Source organism: Salminus brasiliensis, chromosome 12, assembly GCF_030463535.1.
Source record: "Salminus brasiliensis chromosome 12, fSalBra1.hap2, whole genome shotgun sequence".
Lineage (NCBI taxonomy): Eukaryota > Metazoa > Chordata > Actinopteri > Characiformes > Bryconidae > Salminus > Salminus brasiliensis.
The window spans coordinates 25,958,778-25,986,277 of NC_132889.1; the positions used below are offsets into that span (position 1 = coordinate 25,958,778).

At 42.6% G+C, this 27,500-nt stretch overlaps 1 protein-coding gene across 6 annotated transcripts in view; it reads left to right on the forward strand.

The window, feature by feature from the left end:
- Window positions 1-27,500, forward strand: part of baiap2a (BAR/IMD domain containing adaptor protein 2a) — a 110,836-nt gene that overhangs the window by 54,299 nt on the left and 29,037 nt on the right. For all 6 annotated transcript variants that reach the window (XM_072694313.1, XM_072694315.1, XM_072694318.1 and 3 more), the window contains exons 4-6: window positions 11,903-11,964; window positions 12,946-13,017; window positions 16,848-16,985. In XM_072694313.1, the coding sequence (XP_072550414.1) occupies window positions 11,903-11,964; window positions 12,946-13,017; window positions 16,848-16,985 (272 nt within the window). The remainder of the gene's footprint in view (window positions 1-11,902; window positions 11,965-12,945; window positions 13,018-16,847; window positions 16,986-27,500) is intronic.

The window sequence follows — 27,500 nt, forward strand, 5'->3', positions numbered from 1 at the left end:
TGCTTCCTGGGTGTACTCTTTCTCACCCCTATTCCCGCAGAAGCCTGCAGGTCGAGTAACATATACTTTGGATGTGTTGCGAATTGAATCATTTCTCAAGATGGCGGCACGGTGGCGCAGCAGGTGGTGTGTCGCACAACTCAAGGGGCCTGGGGTTGTGGCTTTGATCCTCATTCTGGATTTCGTTATGTTCTCCTCCTCCTAAAACCACATGGAAGGTGAACTACACTGAAGAATGTCATAGAAGAACCTCTTTTGGCTCCGTGAAGAAGCATTTTATTTATTTATTTGCTCCTATTTTGCTCCCCAATTTAAGACTTAAGCCAATTACCCAACCCACTCGTCAGCACTCTCCCTGTGTCTCATGTGAATCTGCTGAGCGCTGACACATGCCTCCTCCGATTACTTGCACAACCAGCCACCATCTCTTATCAAACTGCTTCCAATGCAACATTACTAGGCAACCGTCAGGTACAGCCAGCATCACACTGAAGTGATGTGAGGAGAGGGAGGCCGACCCTCTGAGCTAGCAGGCCCAATTGTGCTCTCTCAGGCTCCGGCTCAGGCAGCTTGACCTGGGATTCGAACTAGCAATCCTCAGGTCATAGTGGCAGCAGCCCTTAGACCTTTAAAAGCTTCTTCACACTCACAGAGGCTCTGAATGGTCTAGTGGACTAGAGATGTTCTTTACCAGTTTGAAGGTTCTTCACACTTGCACATCTTTACAAAACAAGGTTCTTAATGGAACCAAAAGTGCTTCTTACTATGGCCTCGCTCAGAAAAAGGTTTGAAGCACCATTATTTTAAGAGTGGGAGTAAGTGAGTGTGTAATACCCTGTGATGGACTGGTGCTTTGTCCAGGAGGTAATCCTGCATTGTGCCCAGTGATTCCAGGTAGGCTCCAGCGCCCCCCAGCCAAGATGTGTTTTGGTGTTTGAAGTATGAAGTACTTGCTGTGGAGCTACGTGGCTAATGATGATCTTTTCATGTGGAATTGCCCTACTTTTTGTGCACCATTCCGTCCGCCGGGGTTAACCAAGCACCAGGAATTTAGTTCGTTTAGAAATGCAACGGTAGCAAAGTAGATTTTACCATTCCATTTAATATGCATGAGCATGGCCTGTTGTCATGCTATCATTTACAGGGGAATTCCACCAATTGTTTAGAATTGCAGTGGAATTAACTATTTGTGATTTGGCGTGAAATCGTTACTATGGCTATGGTGAATAAAACCAATACGTCTCCAGAGCTTACTGCCTCTAAACGCTACCTCACAGGCTGCTTTTAGAACCTAGCAAGCCCTGGTTTCTGTCACCGCTACAGATGTATTCTGGGAGGTTTGGTCAGGTGAGAAGGGAATCTTTTCACGCTGCACATGTGCGTGCATGCACGTAGAGGCACGCTTGGCTGTTGCGGTTGATTCACCTGAACGCATCTGCCCACTGAATGACAGACTTCTATTGTTTGTATGGCTGGAGGCTCTGGGAGAGGGAGGAGTGATGGGTCCTGAGAGAGCAGGGCGTGTGTGTTGACGTTTGTACGTTTGCACAGACAAGTCCTTCTCTTTACCATGACTATGACCTGTCAAGTCTGATGTTTCTGCACTAGGGTTTGTGCGGTATGCGCAAAACCTCATTTCGCTGGTTTATCTAAACATTTACATTTGAGGCATTTTACAGAAGCTCTTATCAAGAGCGACTTACAAAAGTGCTTCACTGTTTACTCACAAAATGCCCTTCGCTAGTTTGTATAGGCTAGGATCCATAACATACCTTCGTTCGTTCCACTACTTGGGTGCCAGGGCAGAAAAACGTCTGGATGCTTGTCTTCCATGGATTTTAAAGGAAGGTGGGACACGCCAAGCCATACTTGAAGCTCGAAGGGCTTCTATCTGAACAGCCAAAGATGGAACATACGTGACTGGTTAGAACCTCAGACCAACGGCATTCCAATAACCATTAGCCAACAGTACCCTTTTCTGAGGAGTTCTGTAGAGATGTTCATTAGCCAGAGCTTGATGGGCTTGCATCCTTAAGGCTCTCATTTGCCAGATCAAGCTGTAAAGCTTTTATAATAGCCATGGTGTCTTGTGGAACGTCCCTGGAAACACACTGCTACCATCATAGTGACCAATCTGCTGTGAACCAGTCTTCCGCATTGCTGCCGTGTGCATACCGTAACCAGTCTGCAGTAATTCCGAGTCTTTCAAGGTCTGATCCTCTTGTCTGTAAATGATGGTGAAAGATTGGCCATATTTGGTTTCTTTTGAGCAGTGTTTCTCAAACCTATCCAGTTCTCAGGTGCCCCTTAGACAGTCCATCTCTAAGTTGGGTTGGCTTGACAGATGAGGATCAAGCTTTTTGAGAACCGCTTCTTGATGACCTACACTGTTTAGATGCTTTCTGGCAGACTGTCGGCCCTACCTTAACTTCAACCAAACATCCTTCAACCAAAGGAAGCCCAGATCAATGCATTATCTAGTTAAATTGTATGGTACCTGTTGTTGTTGTTGGTTGGTTGGTTGGTTGTTTGTTTGTTTGTTTGTTTGTTTGTTTTTGTTTATTTTTCTGCGAATTTGACTTTGACCTGCATACAGTTCCTTTTCCTCCGCTTCTGCTAGATGTTTTATTGGGATAAGATCAGAAAACAGTCTCAAATTTTTCCCCTCATGTTTTTTTGAGCTGCTCAGCTGTTGCTTTGGCAGTAAGGTTTGGATCCTTGCCCTGTTGAAGACCGAACATCTTCCCCAACCGTTTTTTGGCAGTGGGGGCTTTTAATTGTGGAATTTATTTTGTTTTGTTTCCAGCTAATCTTATATAACTCTACACCGACCGGCCATGACGACATTTAACAAGCGCCTCCTTGTTTCTACGCTCGTTGTCCATTAGATCAGCTCCACTTCCTGTATAGACAAGACTACCATATCCCCCATTTGTGTTGGACACTGGAGGAATTTGGCCTCCACCTTTAACCCATCTGTTCAGTAAACACACACACACATTTGCACTAGTGAGCACCCAATGACTGTGAGCACACTTGCCCAGAGCGGTGGGCAGCCATTTCTGCAGTGTCCAAGAAGCCAAGAGGGTTATGCCTTGCTGCAGAGCCCAACAGTGGCAGCTTACTGAGCTATCTACAGCCTAGTGCTTTACCCACCATATAGCAAGACCGTGTAGTTCTATAATTCCAGAATATAGTCTATCTGTTTCTCTGCATACTTTATTGCCTCCTTTCACCCTGTTCTACAATGGTCAGGACCCCACATGACCACCAGAGAGCAGGTATTATTTGGGTGGTGGGCCAATTGTCTGTAACACAGTTACAGTGACATGGTGGTGGAATGTTAGTGTGTGCTTGAGTGCAGCTGGAGTTTTTAAACACCTCAGTGATACTGCTGGACTGAGAAAAGATGAGCTGCTGTCTCTGACTTTACAACTTAAAGGTGGACTGAATAGGTAGGGGTGCCTAATAGATTGGACAATGAGTGGACACAGTGTTTAAAAACCCCAGCAGCACTGCTGTGTCTGATCTACTCGTACCAGTGCAGCAAACACTAACACACCACCGCCATGCCAGTGTCCCTGCAGTGCTGAGATTGACCCACCACCCAAATAATAGCTTCTCTGCAGTGGTCCTGTTGGTGTCCTGACTATTGAAGAACAGGGTGAAAGGAGGCTAACAAAGTATGCAGAAAAACAGATGGACTACAGTGTGGAATTATTGAAGTTTACAGTGCTCCTAGATTGAAAGTGGAGACACAGAGGTGGTTTTACTGTGACTTCTGACTGGCGTACAATAAACATTAAAACATCTGAAACTAATTCTGAGGTCAAGTTAAAAGTACTCTGCTGTATTGAGGTTGGGTATGTTTTTGTATGAGGTGGTATATTATTTATTATTTTATTGAGGTGTTTAAACAGGTATTTAAACCTTTCGAATTTCATAGATTTTTTGTGCTGAAGCCTTGTTAATTATTTTCCAGTTAGGGCTGGGCCATGGTAAAAATACTATATCACAATATTTAATGACTCTTTTGCGATACACAGTATTTATCATGATTCATGTAATCACAGCCTAAAAAGCATCAGTAGCGACAGATTCTTAAAAACTACTATTCAGATACGTTTTAATCTTCTGCACTTTATCTAATTAAACCAGTCTAAATACACTGTTAGTAATGAAACCTGCAGCTGATCAGTGTTTATTAAGCACTAACAGTATCCTTGATATGCTTAGAAAAGCATATTATCACGATAACAAAATTTATCACAATGCGATAAAATATCATCATATTGCCCAGCTCTACTTCCAGTCAAAGCTAACTCCACTGTTGCAAAGTATCTCTATAGAGTAATTTGGCTCCCAGTCCAGAACTGCCCCTAGATGCTTGGTCCTGCATATTTTTTGCATTTTCACTTTGCAAACATGCCTAAATCAACTAATTAGCTTATTGACAAGCCCTTCCTGAGTGTAAAGGCAGTGTCCAAGGGCAGAGGAAACACTGGAGAATACTACATTTAGGGCACATTGTGGTTTGCTCCACTCCATATTGCTCAGCCTTATAGTCTGATAGGTGCAGTAGCAATAGTTTAGCATGAGAAATTATGTAACTATACACTTGTCTGAGTGTATGCCGGTACAACACGTACTTTTGGAACACTAAAACAACTGCATCCATTATTATAAAAAAAAACTGATTCGAACCAATTATATGGTATAAAAAGCCTGCAAACTGCCACTAGTGTACAGTAACTGCATACTAGCAGTTGGAGATCAGCTCATTATGCCAGGATCTTATTTCATTCATTCATTCTTTTAACCAAATGTTAGATTTCTGCCCTCCTGTTCCTCTTTGAAAGTAGTTTTTTAGATATTATACTGTTTTTGCAGAGCCTTTTTTCCAGTGAGGCAGTGTGTTTTTTTTTTCTGGTGCCTTGTGTCTGGGGTGGGGGAGGGCAAAGGAAGGAAATCTAATTTAATATTCCCCCTCTTGCTTAAGTCATTGTCGTGGGAGCACCCAATTATGCCCACGTTTCGGCAATCTAGCTGATGCTCTAAGGTTATGCTGCAAAATCCTGAGCTAGTCCTCCATCTTCGTTATTCCATTCACTTTCCACTGGCAGCAAAACCAGCTCCAGGGCATATTGCTACCTCCACCATGCTTAACAGTTGGTACACCTCACCTTTACTTCTCCAAACCTCTTTGTCTCAGACCATAAAACTTCTTAAGGGTTTGTTCTTTGATCAGGTGGTCTAGTTTGCGCTAACGAACTGCACTAACAGAGCAATCTCACAAGGGTCGAACCAAACCTGCCAAGTCTGAACACTGACACTGACACTGGCCGCTCTCCCACACGCCAGGAGTAGGAAAGTAGATGCTTTTTTTTTTTTTTTTTTTTTTTTTTTTTTGGTCTATTGATCGTCAGCAGGACTATGCAGAAGTTTCACAGCGTTTCCATGGCCGGCTGTAAAACACTGCGCTTCTTTAATTGATCCGGCCACTAAGCGCAGTCAGCAGAGCTGTTTAGTCTATAAGCCTCAGGGGTTGTGATCCCAACTGATTATCTGTAATCGGCTTAGGTGGACTGCTGAGAGCTTGCTGTCTTGCTGTGCGTGTGCGTGTGCGTGTGCGTGTGCGTGTGTGTGTCAGAGGATTGTTCAAGCTTGAAAGAACAGCCCTTAGAGAAGAGGACATGATGTAATCAGTTTGTGCCAATACCGCTACCTGGTCGTGTGTGTGTGTGTAATTATCGTGATTCTGTAATTCTTTGATTACGGTCAAATCAAATATCGCCTTCTAAGCCAATCGTGACTTCATCTGTGGCCTGAACGTATGTCCACAATGTCTGAATTCATCTGATAGTCCACATACAATGAGGGACATATACATTAGGTTGCCAGTTTATTAGAAACATCTACTTGCTTGTACTTGCATTCATTGGGGGAAAACCTGCCATATTGATAGACTCTGCAGATGTGCAGTTACGTCTTGTAGCCCAGCTGTTGCTGCACAATTGATCAGCTTCCCAGCTCCCTGTCAGTTAGTGGGAAGGGACCACTGTTGGATAACCGCTCTATTATATTTGGGTGGGTGATCATTCTTAGCACAGTGTTGTACAGCGGTGTTGCTGGCATTTTTACACCCCGTTTCTCTCCAAAATTCCCAAGGCTTTGGGAATTCCAGACCAGCCAGCTAAGTGGAATGATGACTGGATGTGGCACGAAGTTCCTTTATTATGAACTACATGAAATAAACCATTAAAAAATAATCATTTGGATTTGTGAACCCCCTTTCGGCTTTTCCGCTTTACACGATGTGTTCTTACTCCATAGTTTGAATACCTGTGCCTGTATCTGTACTAGGGATTTCACAAGCATGTTGGTAGTCTGTGAAAATACCACTGAAAAACAATTTTAGTTCCTTCAGAAAAGAAAAAACTATTAAATAAAAACAAATCCACATTAATTCGTATGTGGAAATAAATCTATACTTTTTTATTTTAATTTTTCCCCCCAGATCTCCTTCCCGCATCAAGAGTGGGATGGTTAAATAAATGAATTTTTAATGATTTTTTTTTTTTTTTTTAATTAAAATCTACAGTTTTCTACATTTTTTTTTTAATTATCTTCTTTTTCTCAAGTAATAATTAACAAACCTGTTATGTAAACAAAACAATATTGCACCAAAAAAAAAAATCCAAAACAAATCAACTTTATGATGGCATAACATTTTACTACAGTGCCCAGTTGCCTGAAGTGTTTGACCACTGAACTGAACCGCGCTGTAAGTAGGTGAAAACACTGCGCTTCTAGTCAGAGTGGTCAGACCACCGCAGCGCTGCGCTTCTAGGTGTATTGTTAAGTAGGCCAGACCAGCACAGCGCTTCTAGCATTAAGAAAACCACAGAGGTTGCTGCTTACACAGCGTACCAAGATCAGCCATTGTGTCCCTTTCTGAACGCAATTTACGAACAATAACGCTAAAGGTTTTGACGAAACTCCCTCCTAGAATTCTGTGTACAGACCTGGAGGCCTGTCTTTTGAGGCGCATTTGATGCTCTGTGATGCTGTTTGCGTACTGATCCTTGATCATACGACTCGACTCCTGATGCCATTCCACGTGTGTGTTGTTTTGGTTATCTTCCTTCCTCATTCTTCCCCCATACACGTGTAGCCTTACTGTGCTGCCCACGTCAGTTCTGGAGAAATCACAATCTTGCGTATCCATCACTTCTGCAGTAGTTTTGTTACTTTCGGTACCGTAGAAAAAAGTACAGTCATGTTTTTAGCATGTTGGTATCGACTCGGTACTGAAGTACCGGTTCTGATGACATCCCTAATCTGTACATCGTATTGTATCTGTACTACTGTTGGCTGGATATGACGGCCTATTCTCAACCAATCGGTCATAAAATAAAATAAAGGGGGGGGGGGGAAAGTAATATATAAAAAGTAATATTAATATATATAAAAAATAATATATTAATCAAATAAAATATTTTAAAATAATTCGGGAAGAACCTTTCCACTGATAGATGGGGTGTCTAAGTATTGACTAGGACTGTAAGAAAACGTGTTAGTGTTGTAAAATTGTTTTGCAATGCTGTATTTTTGTGATTGTAAAAGACAGTATTGATTTTTTTTATTATTATTAATAATTTACATGCAAAAAGGGGATTTTCTATCCTTTGACCACAAGTGGTGGCGTTTTTAATACTATGACAGTTTTTCAAATTTTTGTTAAAATTGATCTATGTCTTATAGTAGACTTAGTATATATTAGTATCGCAATATATAAAATTGCAATCCCTGTATCATGATGTGTAGCGTGTTACCAGGTCACACTCTTTTTAATACACAGCCCTAGTAGCCACCTGGGTAGCAACTACCCAACTACAAATTGTACTTATATGATCAATGTGTCTTATTAAATAGCCAGTGAGAGCAGGCACACGATAGTTGTAGATGTTACTTTATAGTCAGTCAATGTAGGCGTGTAGAACAACACCCACCTGTGCAAGTCGCGTTTCAGTTTCCTTATATGAGAACTGCATGGCCTCCTCACAATTATTCGAAATATTTAAATATTATATAAATAATATATAATTTAGTCTGCTCTTTTTTTCCATTTCTAACTTCAAAAAATTGTTGTCTGGCCTAGAGACCGGTCTTGGCGTCTTTCTGGGAAAAGCGTGTGCATGTTGAGGCAGTGCTTTCAGCTGCTACCTTCAAGTGCAATATGCAAATGAGCCTCACAAGTCTGCCGCCCTGCTTGTATAATTCTCATTAATCAAACCAAATGTGCTTGCTGGGAGCAGCCCCTCTCCCTAAGCAACCTACTCCGTATCTCCTCTCACAGCTTTCTGTTCTCAGTACAGTCTCTCTCCTGGTTGATGGCCTTCTAAGCTGGTCTGTAATGACCGCAGCCGTGCGGGAAACTGAGTGCGGTGCTTTTCCTGATTTTTATTGCAGTGTTGAGCAAAGTTTTCTTCCCTTCGCTATACACACTATGGGTGTGCACGGGTAATTGAACGCTTGGCTAAGTGTTCCAAGTGCCGGGGTTGGACTAGCTGCTTAAATCAGCATTCAGTTGTTCGGAGTGTTGCGTCACAGGCCGCAAGAATAACAGTGAGAGAATCCGTGAGATGCGGTTCATGTTTTGAAGGCGGTGCAGCTCCACTATGTTACTTGTTTTGGTGGTTATGTAACATGTTGTGTTGTGCTTTCAGTGTATGACTGGGGGATTTGAGGGAGCGCAGGTGGTTAGCGCTAGCTTAGGTGGCGTTAGGTAGGACCAGGAATAATAGAATGGTATTCTGCTGTTGTCAGCGTTGGCTCAGTGTTTGTCTTGCCAACAAGGTGAAAAGAACCTGTGTAGTTGAGGTTGAATGACTGTTGTCCTTCAGCTAAAACTGGGTGTCTAAAATATTTGTATTTATTTATTTATTAATTTATTTATTTTCCATTTTTAATAATTACTAAGCATTTGACATGCATTTCGCAGTGTGCTGCTTTATCTTCCTTTGTTAAACTGCTTTGTTTTAAGCCTGCTAGCAGCAATGCAAGTGTGCCACAACATGCCTTACAGTAAAATGTTGATGTTTCCAGCTTTAATAGCATTATAGTACGTATTATTCATATTTGTATAGTCCATATTTGAAGCAAAAGCTGCGCTTTGTAGTGTCCCGATCTTACACAGTAGCCACAGGCTAATGTTCGCCCCAAGCAAAAACACCGCCCCCAAAGCCTACATGCTAGTCCTGATGCAATGCAGTGCACGAATAATTCCGTATAGTTCAGCACAGTACATCTAAGTTCAGTTTTACACTCCTTATACGTGTTTGAAAATGAATAAAATGCACTATTTGTCCAAAAGTTTGTAGACACCACCTCCTCCTCCAGAGGTGCTTATGAAATCATGGGTAATAATAGGGAGCGTGTTGTCTGCTTGCTTCAGTAACAGCCTGTTCTTCTGCATTTGGCCGTGGGACCATTAGCGAGGTCAAGTGCTGATGATAATGAATGATTAGTTATACATCGCAGATGATTCCCAGGTGTATTGACCGCAGCTCCAGCACTCCAGTGAAGTCAGTTCCGCTACTCCACAGCCCGGCGCTGCAGGACTTGATGGCATTGAGCATGCTGACTTCAGACTCGTGTGGCTGCTTCAGAGCGCCCCGTTAGATTGGCAGTGCTTTATGTATCAATATATAATATATTGGGGACTTAAGAAGCTGTGCATGCACAACTAATAATAAAGGCCTGGGTCAGTGATTGGTGCACTGTGAAGTAGCTGAACTCACTCATTAAAAGGAGTGTCTAGCATCGGTCAAGTGCAGGTATATGCCGATATTTTTATAGGCAATTATCTGCTGATATAATTCCAATGAAATGAATGAACAATAAACCAAATATGCTTTTATTAATTCAGATTCCATAATAAAGCCTGTATGATACACACTGCTCACATTTTCAAGGCAGCAGTGACCCTTCTGGCCCTTCTGGTCGGGGGTTTAGAGCAAACCTGGGCCTGTATGTGCTTGTGTGTATGTGTGTCCTCCATTACTCTCTGTACTGCGCTTACCGTCTCTTTTTTTCTCTTCTCCCTCTCTCCTCCTTTTCCTCTTTCTCTGTGTGTCTCCCCCGGCCTTCTCCTCTGTCTCCTGCTCAATCTGTATCTTTTTTTTGTTGTTGTTGTTGTTTGTTTTTTTGTTGTTCCTTTCCTTTCACAACGCATTGCATATTCAGAAGAGGCAGCGTGTAGGTATATGAAACGCAAACCTCCTCAGCCGGCTGCATGCCTTCTTCCTTTTCCTCCTTTTCCCCCCTTTTCTCTTCTTTTTCCTTCGTTCTTTTGTTCGGAGTTTTGATGTTTTGACTGCCTTTCTTCCATCGGTAGAATTTGTAGAAGACGACCAATGAGCTAAGACGTCTGTTTTGATCTCCAAAATTGCAGGTTACGTAAGCCGGGATAATGATATCGTTCTTTTGCTTTTTTCCTCTTTTCTTTTCTTTCTTTTTTTGTTTTTTTGAACATAACTTGGCTTGTATAACCCCTGTTGAAATGCTTACTCTGTTTGAAACCATATGATTTTATGTTCTGTAGGGTTTGCAGTTTTGTTTGCTGTTTGTGTTGTGTTTCTGTGTCCGTGTGTGTGTGTGTTTTTGTTGATGTGTGTGTGCGTGTGCGTGTATGTGTGTGTTTTGATGTTGACTCTTCCATCTTGTCTTTCGTTTGCTCGTCTTGTCTGTGTTTGTCTTGTGTGACTGCATGGTCTTGGTGCACGACGGCAGTCTGTCTGTCTCTCTCTCTCTCTCTCTCTCTCTCTCTCTCGTTCTTTCTCTTTGTCTCTTTCTCTTTTCTCTCATTCACTTTCTCTGCCTCTCTCTCTTTTTTTTTCTCTGCCTCCCTCTCTCTCTCTCTTTCTCTCTTTTCTGTCATTCACTTTCTCTCCCTTGTTCTCACTTTCTCTCCCTCTCTTTTTCTATTCTCTCTCTCTCTCTCCCACGTTCTTGCACTCTCTCTTTTTCTCTGCCTCTCTCGAGCGTGCTCTTTTCTCTCATTCACTTTCTCTGCCTCGCTCTCTCTCTGCCTCTCTCTTGTTCTTTCTCTTTGTCTCTTTCTCTTTTCTCTCATTCACTTTCTCTGCCCCCCTCTCTCTCTTTCTTTCTCCCTTTTTTTCTTCTTCTCTCTCTGTCTTGTTGTCTTTGTTTATCTTTGTTTCCTTTCTGCTCCTCCACCCCCCCCTCTCTTTCGATAGTTTTGTGAAATGTCACACCTCATACCCCAATTTAGTCAGTCAGTACCTGGAACATGGAAGCTTATAGCCCACCAGTTAGCCCACCATGCAAACTGCATGATCTAAATAATCACACACCTGCCACGGTCTGTGTTGAGGTGTTGAGTTAATCTCAGATAGACTTGCTGACGTGGTTTCTGACTGTGTGCAATGGACTCCTTTAGAAGAACTAAAACGATAGCCGCAGCCATGCTGAAATCGAAGTGGTGAGCATTTTCATAGAAACCAGTAATGCCACACGAGGTCACAAACCCAGCACAGCTGCACAGCCATGGCGGTGAAGCCCTAAATCCCATCTGATCAGGCTCGGCTGGTACTGCTAAACTTACTGCTGCTAAACTAACCCAAACCTGCCTAAACTTACAGTATTTTGGTAGCAGATCTCTATCAGAAGCCACATCGGCAAGTCTGTAAGCTAATCCTACTTCATACTTCAGACACCGAGCATGTCTTGGCTGATTAACTACATTGAGAGCAAAGAGATAATGGTGGACATTTAGGTTTTTCACTGAACTATATCTCTCTCTCTCTCTCTCTCTCTCTCTCTCTCTCTCTCTCTCTCTCTCCCCTCTGCTGACTAACATGGTCTCTCCTCTCTGCAGGGGATGTGCTCTTTCAGATGGCCGAGGTCCACCGGCAGATTCAAGTGCAGCTAGAGGAAATGGTGCGTTATCTTCCTCATCTCATCTTTTCCCTGTTCCCTGCAGACAGCAGGATTATAAAGTGATATTAATTTTCACAGGACAAAAACCAAAATGTGATTATAAAAAGAAAAGATATAGATATCCTTATACAATCTGAAATCTGAAATTGGCATCTTCTATATTAAGTTAAGGGGGGGGGGGGGGGGTATTTAGTTAGACCGGACAAACCTCAAAATGTAAATTTTTATTCCCCTATCGGGTTAATCTCATGTTCCCGTATTAATCACAGGTCATGTTTATTATTCTATAAAAATGTAATGTTCACCGTGTGTATAAAATATCTAAAATGTCTATAAATGCCCTTGCTTACAATACCAGTGGTGCATGGTATTAGCCAATTATTAGCCAGTATGGCCGTAATGTTTTCATCTTTAATATCTTTAATAACTATTTTCCGTCAACTGGCTCTGGTATCTCACACAGTGGCTAACAGAACCTCACACAAAAAGGTTCTGTTAAAAGTATGAAGATGTTATTAAAAATGTTAACACTCACATGATGTAAAGGTTATGTTGTATGTTATGTCATATTTTTTCCTAATATTCCTTTAATTCTTGCCTGTTTCATTAATGTTTTTAAAGGGTTTCTTAATACTGTAACATTGCCAAATTGTGATGCTTTTCATCATGTTGTGAAAAGGTCAAACTAGCCAGGGTGGGCCAGGATGAGTTAGGATTAGGTTTTAGGCTGAGGTTAAGGTTAGGGCCAGGGTGAGAGTTAGGATTAGGTTTTAGGCTGAGGTTAAGGTTAGGGCCAGGGTGAGAGTTAGGATTAGGTTTTAGGCTGAGGTTAAGGTTAGGGCCAGGGTGAGAGTTAGGATTAGGTTTTAGGCTGAGGTTAAAGTTAGGGCCAGGATGAGAGTTAGGATTAGGTTTTGGGCCAGGATGAGAGTTAGGATTAACTTTTATTCTTAACTCTCTCTTTCTTTGTTTTCTCTGCAGCTGAAGTCCTTCCACACTGAGCTGCTTTCAGAGCTAGAGAAGAAAGTGGATCTGGATGCTAGATACCTGACTGTGAGTTTCCTATAAATATATAGTAGCCACACTCTCAGAACCCTCTAAATCTTGGAGGAAAAAAAATCTGTTACATGGGCAGGCCTGACTGTAGACCTGCACCTTCACTTGGTATCATCCAGCAGTGTGCTGAGGAACACCAATGTCGATTCATATTGCAGCTCCTGGCAGGAGAAGTGACTGACTGCTGACTTTCACACACAGCAGATAGCTGGGCTTTATATAGCCACTCAATCTTCCTGCAGCTTCATGTTGTTCAATTTGATAATACCGCAGCAGCACCATGGCATCCTCCGCCTTTTTTTTTTTTTTTCACCCCCCACCCCCCATGTCGGAGCACAGATTCAACTCAACAATGCAATGGAGATGAAAGTATGTGTGGAGCATCGCGCAGTGTGATATCTTTAGAACGAGTGGGCCGAGGCAGACGAGCCGTGTGGCGCTACAGTATGGAATCGCGCCTCGGAGGGGATGGGGAAAGAGACTTTGCTTGCCATTATACTCCATTACCAGTCATCGACATTCAGCCGTCAACCCGCTGGCTCACCGCAATCCATCGACTGCTGGTGCAAACTGTATTTTTATTATTATTTATTTATTTTTCTTTTTTTCTTTTGATTAACTATAATTTTTCTTTGAGACCAGCTCCTTTCACTCCACCCCCGAGCGTCGTCTGTGCGGTTCACTTGTATCAAGCCATCTTCTCTTCAGGCGATGGCAGCACCAGTTATGAAATCCGTGTTTATGCTCAGAGGTGATTAGAAAATCCATTTGCTCTGCTTCCATTTAAAGAGTCTTTTAGTTCATGCAGAACAGCTCTGGATTCTCGCCTGAAGATCATCATCATCATCAGTGCACTCAGTAGACTGCGGATGCAGGTTTTGGCTGCGCTGTTGCATCCTCAGTGAGAGGGTGTGGGTGAAGCTCCTGCCCAGTGGGACTTCCCTTTCCTTAGCCGGTGGCTGTGTGTAGCGGGCTTGTGCGATTATTGATTTTCTCTTGCTAGAAATTTACCATTTAAAAAATCTTTACTAATGAATGAATCGTCCAGAACAGAAACTGGCTCTCACAATAACAAAACCTTGAGGCATGGAGTGGTGCTGTTAATGCAATGAACTGCAATGAAGCGGCATTGGGGGAGAGCGCCATCTACCCATCCTGGAGAGAGCAAGGCCAATTGTGCTCTCCCTGGGCTTTGGCTGCCGATGCTGTCAAGCAGCATGGCCGTGATTCGAACCAGCGATCCTCTGATCATGGTGCCAGCCACCCAGACCTGTTCCACCAGTAATGGTTTCGATGCAAACGTTGCGGTAGTGATGTTGGATGAGCCTGGTTGATTTGTGGTACAAAGGGGATGCAAATGTGGCGCGAATCAGGGAGACCTATGCCATTTTTAAGCCCTCCCACCAAACAGTTCTGTAGTCTCGGGTATGTTTTGCTAAACCCGAGGCTAAAGGCCCAGCTCGGTTTGTAAGCGTTCCGTGCCGAACCTTGTCCGCGCACTAGGTGGTTTGATTGTTATTGCCACTCACCTGCTTTGCATGCTGTTTGTTTACAGTGTTATTCATTCTCTTGAACTGTTAATTTTACTGTTTACCTCCCTTTTACTGTTACTTTTTACCAGCTGGCGGTAGTTGCTAGGTTACATATGAATATATATATATATATATATATATATATATATATATATATATATATATATATATATATATATATAATATAAAATTAAGCATGTTACAATCATTAGGGCACACTGAGGATCATTCTGGCTCCCCTGCTATTCCCTTATGTGTAAAAAAACAAAAAAAAACAAACAGCGCTGAGACACCGTCCTCGTCCAATCCAGCCTGATTTCCTGGTTTAAAATGGGTTGGAAAATGTGTGCGCTCTCTTGAGCTGATATGGTTTAAGTAAAATGTGCCTTTGGTGCGTTTACACTTGGCTTTGTATGCAGACAAGCGAAATCTGAAACTTATCCGATCACCAAAATCGCATGTTAATGCCAGGTGTAAACAGGGCCCTAAAACGCAGCAGAATTTCTCCTTATTTAACTGATTAGCCATGCCTTTCTGATTTGAATGTATGTGGAAAGCCCAGTTTGACACCTGTGGTTTAGTGCATTTAGGAATTGTAGCTGTGGAAAATGTGTGTGTGTGTGTGTGTGTGTGTGTGTGTGTGTGTGTGTGTGTGTGTGTGCACTCGCAGCGAGACGTGAAATATGTAAACACAGTTTTCAATGATGGTTTATAACTGTTACAGCGCTAATCACTAGCTACTGCACAATGGATCAAAAATGCTGACTTTGGATGGAGGGAATTACTCTTTGCACTACACCAACAGACATTTCCTAGCTCTTTCCGTTTGTTGCTTCAAGTCGTGGTAATGCCACTTTGTCTTTAGGCTATCGTCCGAATCTTTTTTTGTTGTTGTTGCACTTTAGTACAAATGGTATCGTACGGTTTGCCACAGAATATCCTGAATAAAAAAAAAAAATTGTCAGTGCGATTTGCAGTAAATCTGTAAGGCTGCGGTAACTGCTTAAGCTTGCAGCAGTTTTAAAATGCCGCTCCATTGGTGTTCAAATTCCTAGAGAGTTGCATCAACTATTGTAACCTTTTTGCTTTAGTGCATCATGAATTATTTACATGTGTTTTTTTTTTTTCATAATTCAGTTGAGAGAGCAGGGCAGAAAGCACTGATGGCCAATGAGAAACACTGCTTGTCCCGTGGGGTTTGCCCTGGCTGCATGACAAATGAGTGCCAGCCACCACTCTCAGATCATCCCCACACATCGCTCTGGACACGTTCCTGCCGTGGTTTGCTTCAGTGGCCATGGCAACCGTTAACGGAGTTGTGGAAGGAAAGTTTCAAGCTCTGCCCTGCATGTGTGTGAAAGGCATTTAAGCGTTTGCAGGTGTGTGTACTAAGAACTGTTCATGCTCCTCCAGATGATTCAGGTTGCAGATATAAGCAGTGCACAAACTGAAAGCATGCCTGCTGAATACCCGGCAGATGCCAGAGATGGCCAGCACTGCAATGAAGCGGTGTTTGGGGGAGAGCGCCATCTACCCACCCTGGAGAGAGCAAGGCCAATTGTGCTCTCCCTGTGCCTCAGCTGCCGATACTGTCAAGCAGCATGACCGGGATTCGAACCAGCGATCCTCTGATCATGGTGCCAGCCACCCAGACCTGTTCCACCAGTTTCGATGCAAACGTTGCGGTAGTGATGTTGGATGAGCCGGGTTGATTTGCGGTACAAAGGGGATGGAGCCAATCAGGGAGACCTATGCCATTTTTAAGCCCTCCCACCAAACAGTTCTGTAGTCTCTGGTATGTTTTGCTAAACCCGAGGCTAAAGGCCCAGCTCGGCTTGTAAGCGTTCCGTGCCGAACCTTGTCCATGTGAAAAAGCCGCCGCGCACTAGGTGGTTTGATTGTTATTGCCACTCATCTGCTTTGCATGCTGTTTGTTTACAGTGTTATTTATTCTCTTTAACTGTTAATTTTACTGTTTACTTCCCTTTTACTGTTACTTTTTACCAGCTGGTGGTAGTTGCTAGGTTACAGATGAATGAGATTGATGGATCCTTATAGTGTGTCCCAGTTAGATTGGCCGAGAAGCATTCTATGAGTGTCCGTGTCTCCTAACAGTGGTGTAACATTATTATTATTATTATTATTATTATTATTATTATTATTGGTCCAGCATACTGTCTGAGTGTTAACTTTGTATATACCAACATTCCTTGAACCATCCAGTAACTTTGTACACTGTGCTCCTGACCCTATTACGAACACTGTGTGTTTGTGTGTGTGTGTTGTCTCCTGAAGGCGGCTCTGAAGAAGTACCAGATGGAGCACAAGAGCAAAGGCGAGAGCCTGGAGAAGTGTCAGGGTGAGCTGAAGAAGCTGCGTAGGAAGAGCCAGGGCAGCAAGAACCCATCCAAGTACAACGACAAAGAGCTGCAGGTGAGGTTTCTGCTGACCGCTGTCCTTCTCATCCCCTCCCTCCTCTTCTCCGTGATACAACATGCACTCACTTTTAGAACAAATGCAAAATTACAAATTTACTTTTAGCCCTTCGTGACTTTTCTGGTAAATCAAGTGTTGACACAGGAAAGAAAAGTGACAGAATATCACTGAGGTGTGCTGCTTTTCAGCAGCCATAGCAGGAAATCTCTCTCTTCTAGTCAAGCAGGCTGGAGAATTGAAAGCTAAACATCAGGGAAAACAATTACAAAAAAAATATGAAAGACTTGCCATTGCCTGACTGTTCAGTTGACTATTCACTGTTTACAATCTTTACATATCTTACAAAAAAACAGCAGAAATGAACACAAGGTTTTCCAGTTTATAAATAACACACTTTGCCGAAGGTTTTTATTTCTGTCTAATTTTTGCCAATAGCAAGAACCTTTATTTGGAACAGTAGCTAGTTGCACACATTAATAGTAATTGAAGAGCTTGTGGAGGGGTCTAATATCCGTCGCGCTGGTGGCTATGGGCAGTGCAGGTAGTTCACAGACCATCTTAGAACTAGAGTGCTGTTTAGCATGTGCATGTGTGGAGCAGAATACATATACGTATATACCTAAGGTCTTGGAAATGCTGCGTTATGATGAAAACGTGCACAGTTTAAGGAAAAGAAGGCACAGTGAGTGAGCGAGAGTCCCCACTGAAAGTCCCAAGGAGGATTCAAAATGCCACTTCCTGACAGTACTCCAGAAGCCTTCAATTTAGTCAGAGCCCACAGTTAAGAAAGACCAGTGAGGTGACTGGCGGCCCCATGTGGTTCCAACGTGAAAGTCAGTATCTGCCCCTAGCATATAACTTTTCCTGTACAGGGGATACGCTGCTAATTCTGCGCCCAGTTTCACCCCCTTTGTAGTAATTCTCTCCATTTTGGAAAAGCACTTCTAGTGAGAACTCTTGTTTTAGCATGTTTTAACACAGGGTGTTTGTCTGCGATGCAGCCAAACAGGCAGCAATTGGGGTGACAGAAGGTCTGTGTATGTTGATATGCCATGGTCGAGTATATGGAAAGCTTTTTAGGAATGAGCTAGAGCAGGGAAAGTTCTAGTAGGCCTGCTACCACAGTCCGCCTACATTCTGATCAGGTTACATTTATGTTAATGCAGTATGAACTTAAGTAACGCTGGGTGCCCTGCGCCGTGTTCAGAACGGGTAGGCAGAGAGTGTAGGAGTGTGTACAAAATAGTCATCAACAGACCTGCTGGAGATTACACACCATCTACCACATATACACACACACACAGACACATTCACACACTCCTTGCAAGTATTCATTTTAACAGGCTTTTCCTCTCCTGCTCTGTGTTTTGCTGTGGCCGTGTGAAGCAGGCCTTAACTCAATGTTTAATTGCCGTGTTCGTGTCGGAGTGTGTGCGCACGTGCCCGCTGCGAGCAGAGCGGTGTACGACAGCAGGGTGGTGGAGTCCTAGTGGAAATCAATAGGTTGTGCTGTACACGCGCTCTGTGCGGCCTCTGTGGCCCTGAGGAGGTTTTCACGCTTTAGCGGGTGTGAAAACGCTCCGCTTCTGACCCCATTACCTCACTGTAATACACCACTACTCCAGCCATCGAACACAAAGACAGCACAGCTTGGTGGCCATGGGTGCTTGTGTGTGTGTCTGTGTATTTTCAGGGTTGAAGCAGGTCCTTAAAAGCCCTAAAATAGATATTTAAGATCACAGGATTTCTCTTGTTTAATTTTAGTTGCATGAAAAGATTGGATGGTGCTTGAAGACCAGGAGTCAGCTTTACAAAAGCCTTCGTAAGAAATAAAAACTATGAAGAATTTCATGATGTTCTAGGACGAGTTCACCAGCTCATTCACAGGTGTTCTTAAGATTTCTTCTCAGAGGCCACTTTTTAAAATGAAGATTCTGAGATTCACCAGCATGTTTTTATTTAGGATTTGTTGAGTTTACGAGGGACAATAGCATGCTTAATTAAAAGAGCTGAGCTGTGGGCAATTCTGTGGTTTAAAAAAAACAAATCATGAACCTGACCAATACCAATTTCCAATTTCTGTCCAATACCACAGTTATCATAAAAAGTCAGTCATTAGTTCTCTATGTAGACAACAAACTAACTAACTAATGTACTCAAATAACATCTTAAGACCATCCTAATCTCCTAGTGAGAATGTTCACATTGATCGTTTAGCGTCTCATCGAAAACAAAACAAGCAGCTCACATTGGAATATCGACTCCCCACTCGCCAAAGCCATCATTACTGGAGGAAAAGCTACAAAAATTTAATTTGATTACCTTAATCTACATCGTAATGTAACATTTAACCTACACCTTAATCTTAGCCTTAATCCACTCTTAAACCTAATCTTAACCTACCCTTAAACTACACCTTAATCTATACCTTACTGTTACCTGCACCTTAACCTATCCTACAACTGCACCTCAGCCTGCACCTTAATTTATTCTTAATATATCCTAAAACTACACCTTAACTTAACCTGCACCTTAACCCACACCTTAACCTATCCTACAACTACACCTGCACCTTAACCCGCACCTTAACCTATCCTACAACTACACCTGCACCTTAACCCGCACCTTAACCTATCCTACAACTACACCTGCACCTTAACCCGCACCTTAACCTATCCTACAACTACACCTGCACCTTAACCCGCACCTTAACCTATCCTACAACTGCACCTGCACCTTAACCTGCACCTTAACCTATCCTACAACTACACCTGCACCTTAACCTGCACATTAACCTATCCTACAATTGCACCTTAGCCTGCACCTTAATTTATTCTTAATCTATCCTAAAACTACACCTTAACTTAACCTGCACCTTAACCCACACCTTGTCCTATCCTACAACTACACCTGCACCTTAACCTATCCTACAACTACACCTGCACCTTAATCTGCACATTAACCTATCCTACAACTGCACCTCAGCCTGCACCTTAATTTATTCTTAATCTATCCTAAAACTACACCTTAACTTAACCTGCACCTTAACCCACACCTTAACCTATCCTACAACTACACCTGCACCTTAACCTATCCTACAACTACACCTGCACCTTAACCCACACCTTAACCTATCCTACAACTACACCTGCACCTTAACCTGCACATTAACCTATCCTACAACTACACCTGCACCTTAACCTGCACATTAACCTATCCTACACCTGCACCTTAACTTAACCTGCACATTAACCTATCCTACACCTGCACCTTAACTTAACCTGCACCTTAACCCGCACCTTAACTTATCCTACAACTGCACCTTAACCTGCACCTTAACCTATCCTACACCTGCACCTTAACCTGCACCTTAACCTATCCTACAACTACACCTGCACCTTAACCTGCACATTAACCTATCCTACAACTACACCTGCACCTTAACCTGCACATTAACCTATCCTACACCTGCACCTTAACTTAACCTGCACATTAACCTATCCTACACCTGCACCTTAACTTAACCTGCACCTTAACCCGCACCTTAACTTATCCTACAACTGCACCTTAACCTGCACCTTAACCTATCCTACACCTGCACCTTAACCTGCACCTTAACCTATCCTACAACTACACCTGCACCTTAACCTGCACATAACCTATCCTACAACTACACCTGCACCAAATACGTGCACCTTTAACCTGCACATAACCTATCCTACAACTACACCTGCACCTTAACCTGCACCTTAATTTAATCTTAATCTATCCTAAAACTACACCTTAACTTAGCCTGCACCTTAACTCGCACCTTAACCTATCCTACAACTACACCTGCACCTTAATTTAATCTTAACCTATCCTAAAACTACACCTTCACCTTAATCTACACCTTAACCTAGTCTTAAACTATACCTTAATCTACGCCTGCATTTTAACCATTTTAACCATTTTAATTCTAACTTATTCTAAACCTACACCAACCACTTTTATTGTGTTTATAAAATCGCTTCCTTTCAAAACCGCTACCTGTTTCGGGGGTATGTTACTGGAGGAGAGAAGAAAAAAGGAAAGTAAAGGTGTATGAGGAGTTGTAGGCTATTTCCAAGCCCCAAATAGCTTAAAAAACAACTAAACACAACAATGACCCACGATAAACACTTCATTAATAGCCTCAATAAGAGAACAGATCAAATTACACTACACACACCGAGCGCCAGAGTGGCATAATTAGATCCTGGCCAGTGTTGGGAGCTGTGCATAACACTAGAGTAGTGGTGTGCTTGCCTGTGGGAAATAAAATTCAAATGATTTTCATGTACAGACCAACTGCCCTTTCTGCACTACTGTTCTTCACTTAGAAAGCAGATACAAATACCTTCATATTCATAGATACATAGATACTTTCATAGACAGATACTGCCATACTTTCACATATTCTTTCAGTCGTGCGATTTCCGCAAAATTAGTGTCCATTTTAAATATTCTTGTTTTATTAAAAATAAAAACATTTGTCCTCAACCTTTTTTTAAGAAGTGTATTTTATGTTGTATTATTAGTATTTATTATTATTGTTGTTGTTGTTGTTGTTATTATTATTTATTAATTTTTTCTTCCCCTCAAACAAATTCTAGGAAACCGGTCATAGCATAAACCACCACCACATAAAATCTGACTAAAAGAAAAGTTTACTTTTATGTAAGTTTTTATACAATCAGAATCGTGGGGATTAAATACAGAGGACCACACTTCTGCCTAGTGGTCGAAGTTTAAACACAACACAAGATCAACCGCTACCTGTCACCAATCTTTGCATGTAAACTATTTATTTGAAAATTACTGTGTTTTTAATAATTGAGACAATATTGCAATACATGATATTGCAAAGCTCAAGTGTGTCAATATTTTCTTACACCCTTGTTAGGATGCCAGGTTTAGAGGCGTCTCCACTGAATTGATCCATTTCTGTCTTTTTAACAAACGCTCTCAGGGTGCTTTCAGATAGCTGGCCATGTTGAACAGCGCTCCAGCTGTATATTAGCCACAGTGAAGCTCTGCCCCCAGCCGCCCTGCAGAGAATGTGTGTCATCAGCGCTGCAGAGCTTCATGGCTACGCAAAAGTAGACGGCGGCTTCTCCCAGTCTTATTTTTCTGCCTCTCCTTGTCTTCAGATACAAATATGAGGAGAGCAAAGCAATCTTCTCTCCCGTTTTCCCTTGCCGACAGTTTCATGTAAATAGCCTCGTCTAGCCACAGGCCTCTGCTGTACCTCAGCCCCAACCCCCAAGCCCTCCTAGTCATGCTCATCTAAAAGGCTGGGATAACGGAAACGCACATCCAGCAGAGTTGGAGGATGACGGAGGTGTTGAAATAACTGTACGTTCCAGCATTTTAGTGCCCACGCCTTTCAAATCGGTGTGTATAAGTGCTAGTTCATTCCAGCAGTGCCTGCAGTGGCTTGCTCTCACTGTCTCTCTATCGCTTTCTCTCTCTCCCATCCTCATCTTTTTTTTTTCCTCTTCTCCCCTGCCTCTGTTCTTCCTCTGTGCATCCTCCCTGTGCTGAGGAAATCATTAGTTGGTGATGGCTCCTCTGAAGATGCTCATTAGCTGATTATTTACTTCAGCAAAGTGGTATGAGGTGTAGTAGTGACGGGGGGTGGGGGGTGGGGGTTGAGCTTGTGGCAGCTGTCACATCACGCTTAAATACCCATGTGGAGGCAGGCCTGTGAGGATCATACAGGATTACAGTGATCTGCATTAGGGTCTGGATTATGTATAAATGAAAATAAGAGTTAATTTAGCCTAAATTACTTTTTTTTGGAGTTATAGAAGTACTGGACTGCCATGGATTCCACAAGATGCTGGAAATTGGGGATGTCTCGATCAGGTTCTTTTTACCCGCAGCCGAGTATTTTGATGCTGAGCAGCGGCCGATGCCCATTTTATACGAGCCTATCTTTCAGCTCTTTGTTTGAACGACTGTTTTAAACTCCTATGGCCTTTAATATCTTACAGTCCAGTCGGACTGATTTACCTGGCCATTCAGCTCCCAGTTCCTTTACAGTTCTGCAGTCAAATCACTTAGTGTATATTAGCCTCCACATATATACACTATAGGCTTTCAGAGCTGGTTTAGAACCAAAGAAAAGAGTGTGATTCTTTTGCTAGTAGAACAGAGCATTCCCACAACGGTTTGGTTTGTAACCAGGCGTAATTCAAGAGTAAAGACGGGATGGGGACACGGTATGTCTTTCACAAATAATAATAATGATAATGGAATACAAAGGCACAGCTGCAACCAAACTGTGTGAGTTTGGCAGTGTGGACAGAAATTGCAGAACATGGAAACATTTTCTGGAAGAGTGACGAGTGTAAATCACCGTCTTCTGACAGATGACTTAACAAAGTCTTTAACTGCCTTTCTGTGTGCAGTGCAGTTGTTTGCTGTGTCAGTTTTATAGTGAGTTAACTCGAAACTAAAATCTACCTTTTCCCCAAACTTTAGGTTCCACCTTAAACGATGCAGCGGTTACATTCTGCTGTTAAAATGTACACAATGTAACTGCGGCACTATTTAAGCTGGATTGAGGAGTTAGAATAGGAGTTAAAATAAAGCTTTGTTTTGCTCACCAAAATAAGGTCACAGATGAACACTGTCTAGGGTAGTTTGTTGTAAAATTAGATGTTCATTTGCAGCAGCTGGGGATCATGTCTATTAAAGGCTCTTAGAGGACGCCAGATGGCACTCTGCTACAGCAACCCTAAGGATCAGAAGTGGATTGGTACCTTTTAAAGCCAATACCCGATTCATGAAAAATGCTTGGGTCGGCCCCCAATCCAGTGACCCTTGGGACATCACTATTGGAAGCATTACTTTGAGATTCTGGACCATGTTGACGTGATTGCATCACATGGATCACATGGCCAGAATGGATTCAGATCCAGTGACTGGGAAGTTCACAGAAGAACACGGTCATGAACAGGCTACATTCTGGTCATACATTCTGGAATTTAAGGCTAAGGCATTCAAATGATCATTAATTGGTATTAACAAGCTCAGATTGTGCCTAGAAAACATTCCCTACACCATTACACCATCTCCACCAGCCTGTACTGTTGACACCGGGCAGGATGGGTCCATGGACTTTAGCTGTTAAAGCCACATTCTGACCCTAATGTCAGCCTGGTTTGAGGAATCTTGATTTCTGCAGAGGCACACTGTTTTTCCAGTCTTCAGCTGTCCAGTTTTGGTGAGACTGTTACTGCTGTAGCCCCAGCCTTTGGTCTTGGCTGACCAATCTTTTCACAGGCTCTTTTAGTCTCCTCTAAGGGATTAAATGCCTACAAATTAAAGACATCAAAGTAATTACCACAATGCAGGAGAAGGTTTGTATAGTGCTGGATGTTAAGTATTGGCAGTTCAGAGGGCCTGGGGAGGCAAAGATGAGCTCTGCAAGGCCAAATAAATGACTGGAAAGAGCACCCCATACAACTGCCAGTAACCTGTAGGAAGGTTTAGTTGGCTCAACAGTGGTGATGCACCATTCTCATTTGAACTCACCGTGAACATTTGAATTGAGCCCTGTGCTTCATAGTGGGCAAGGTTCTCCTGCTTTGTGGTTGTGTTACTGCCAGTGCCACTGGGGGCATTGCACGGGTGGAGGGAAGAATAGATTCCCCAAAATACCAGCAAATCCTGGATACAAACATCAAACCATCTGTTGAACAGGCTGAAGCTGGGATGGTGAAAAGGGATGGTCTTGGCTGAATAGAAAAAAATGAAACTTTTTGGAACCCCCTTAACCTAAACATCATAGAACATTAGTGAATAGACACCAAGCGAGATGTCCAGGCAAGAAGACCCACAAAGTTCTCAGTACCTCGAGGCCTTCAATAAAGAAGAGTGGAGAAAAATCCAGTTAGAACGTCCTACAAAAAAAAGAGGGTTGTGACCTCGCCGCCTGTTGCGGTGTTCAGGCTAAGAGGGATCAGGAGTAGGCATTGCTCTGGGGGGAAAAACAGGTTGGATTACAGAGTGCTGATGGTGGAGGAGTGGATGATGATAAAGCCTCAGCAGGGATGAGCCATAGCAGGCATGGATGGGGACACTCAGCAGGGAGCCCCTTCTCATACACACACACACACACACACACACACACACACACACACACAGGCTCCATTCCTCAGTGGCTTCTAATGAGACGAGTAATGCATTAGGCTAAACAGTCAGTGCGGTTTAGTGACGGAGGCTCTCCTCTTTAAAGGCTTATATTCTGCCACATTCACAATAAAACATGACTCTTAATGTAAAGGTCATCCAATAATGGCCTCAGTTCTTGTAGTCAAGTTCCTGACCTAGCACCCATGCCATCAATCTGACGTCGCATTGTCTTTTTGATATTTCTGAACATTTTTGCTGTATTAATGCAGATTTCCCTGCATTATCTGTTTTGCATAATTAGGTGGTTGGGTCAGGCTGGATGGACCCTGTCTAACGTGAAAAAGCAACAACTATAAAAGAACATGTGAACTTCCTGGCTGCTCTAAAGGCTCTAATGATGTCATCTTTGCTGTGTTATTTAAAGCAACAGTACATGATTTATAGACAAAACAGTTTGGTGCAATTTTGTACATATATACATTTATTTAGTGATCATTTGAGGGCAAATGTAAGGTAAGTTAGTACAGACAGGTGAAAACGGTCTATGAGGTCAGATGTTGCGGATGCAAATGTCCCCCATTTCGGAGTGCGACTGTATTTTTGCAGATTTTCAGGCGTCATCAGTTTCATATCAGCTGTTATTCTACTACAACCGGCAAGCCTTGTTTAACTTTACCTTTAGTCAGAGCTTATATTGACCTCAGGAGTGCTCAGGGCTGCATTACAGCACCAATGTAAACGAAACAATAGGCCCGTGTGGGATGTCTCATTGATCGTGTGACAGAGCGTGCAAGTCACGAGCATGAAGACGGACTGGTCTGGCAGCTCTCTGGAGGTCACGCTGTAACTTGGAGCTTTAGCTGAAGTCTAAACACACTGTATTGGTTGTGCGGGTGGGATTGGGAATTGGGGGGGGGTCGCCGGAGCGGAGAGTTTCTTCCTCTGCACACTCCTGCAGTCACGGCAGCAGTGTGTGACCTGCTTGAAGCGTGTCTGACAGCTGCCATCTCTGGAAATGAAAACTCCTTCGCTTCCCATCGATCATTCACACTGTAGCGTGTCACGCGCGTCACGCCTGACTGAACCCCCACCCGTCTGTCCACCGCACTGCTGACCTCTGATGCACCTCACCTAGCCTACACACCAGCACAGAGACTTCTTCTTTCTTCTCTCTGGTTCTTTCTTTTTTATTTATTTATTTATTTATTTATTTTATTCTGCTGGTTGCTGCTTTCTTTCATTTGCTTCTTATTGTTTGTTTGCTTTCTTATATTTTTTATTTCAAATATCTTATATTATTTGCTGTTTCTATTGCTTTATTCTCTCTTTGTTTGTTTGTTTGTTTTTTGGGTATGTGTGTGCATATGTCCATATCTTTTGATTAGATTTCATTTAAATGAATTAAAAAAAAAGTTTATTTGTGACGTACATAGTCATACATGCTGCAACAAGCAGTGAAATGCTTAGGCACCTTAAACCTCAAAATAATAAAACGAGACTAAAGGCAAGATGGATGAAAATCTTAATAAAAATAATATTAATATAATAAGAGATAAGAAATCCAGAAGAAGACTTTTGCTTTTTCATATTAGGCCTTATTTCTCTGTCTTCTATTTTTCTTTCATAATCTATGCCAGCCTGTCTTTCTTTTTCTTTATTTATGTCCTTGGCCCCGTTTACATCTGGTCACTTTGTGACCTAGTATCTGGATTGTATCCTGATTTTAGATTTTAGCCACATGCATTTACTTTTAGAAGTCAAACACGTCTCTGTTTAATCAGACTGAAATCCAATCAATGTGTGGGAGAGAATATGCAATTTGCTCATGGTGTGGCAATTATTACTGATGTAATAAGTATATACGGTTATACTCGAAGTATACTTGGTTGTACTTTTTTTTGAGTTTTGGTTTGCTTTGAGAGATGGCTGCCTGTACTCTGCTATAGTGTGGCTCAAATGCGTCTCAGACCACCTCCTGAGGTGTAATGACTGATCAGATTTATACTTGGTTTAAATGAGTCTTGGCTGCATTTACTGTGGTTGGTGTGGCGCAACAGATAACACCACTACCTGCCAATGAGCTACCACACCATGTGGGAGACTGGGGTTCGATTCCTGGTCTGGGTGACTGTGCTGTGCTACACCAATAAGAGTCCTTGGGCAAGACTCCTAACACTACATTGGTCCACCTCTGTTATATGAGTAACCTTGTAAGTCGCTCTGGATAAGAGCATCGGCTAAATGCCATAAATGTAATGTAAATGTAAATTTACGCTTGCATTTTTATGTAGCTCGGACTTATCCAGATCTAATCCTGATACTCGTGTAAAGTTAGCAGGGTCTTTTTGT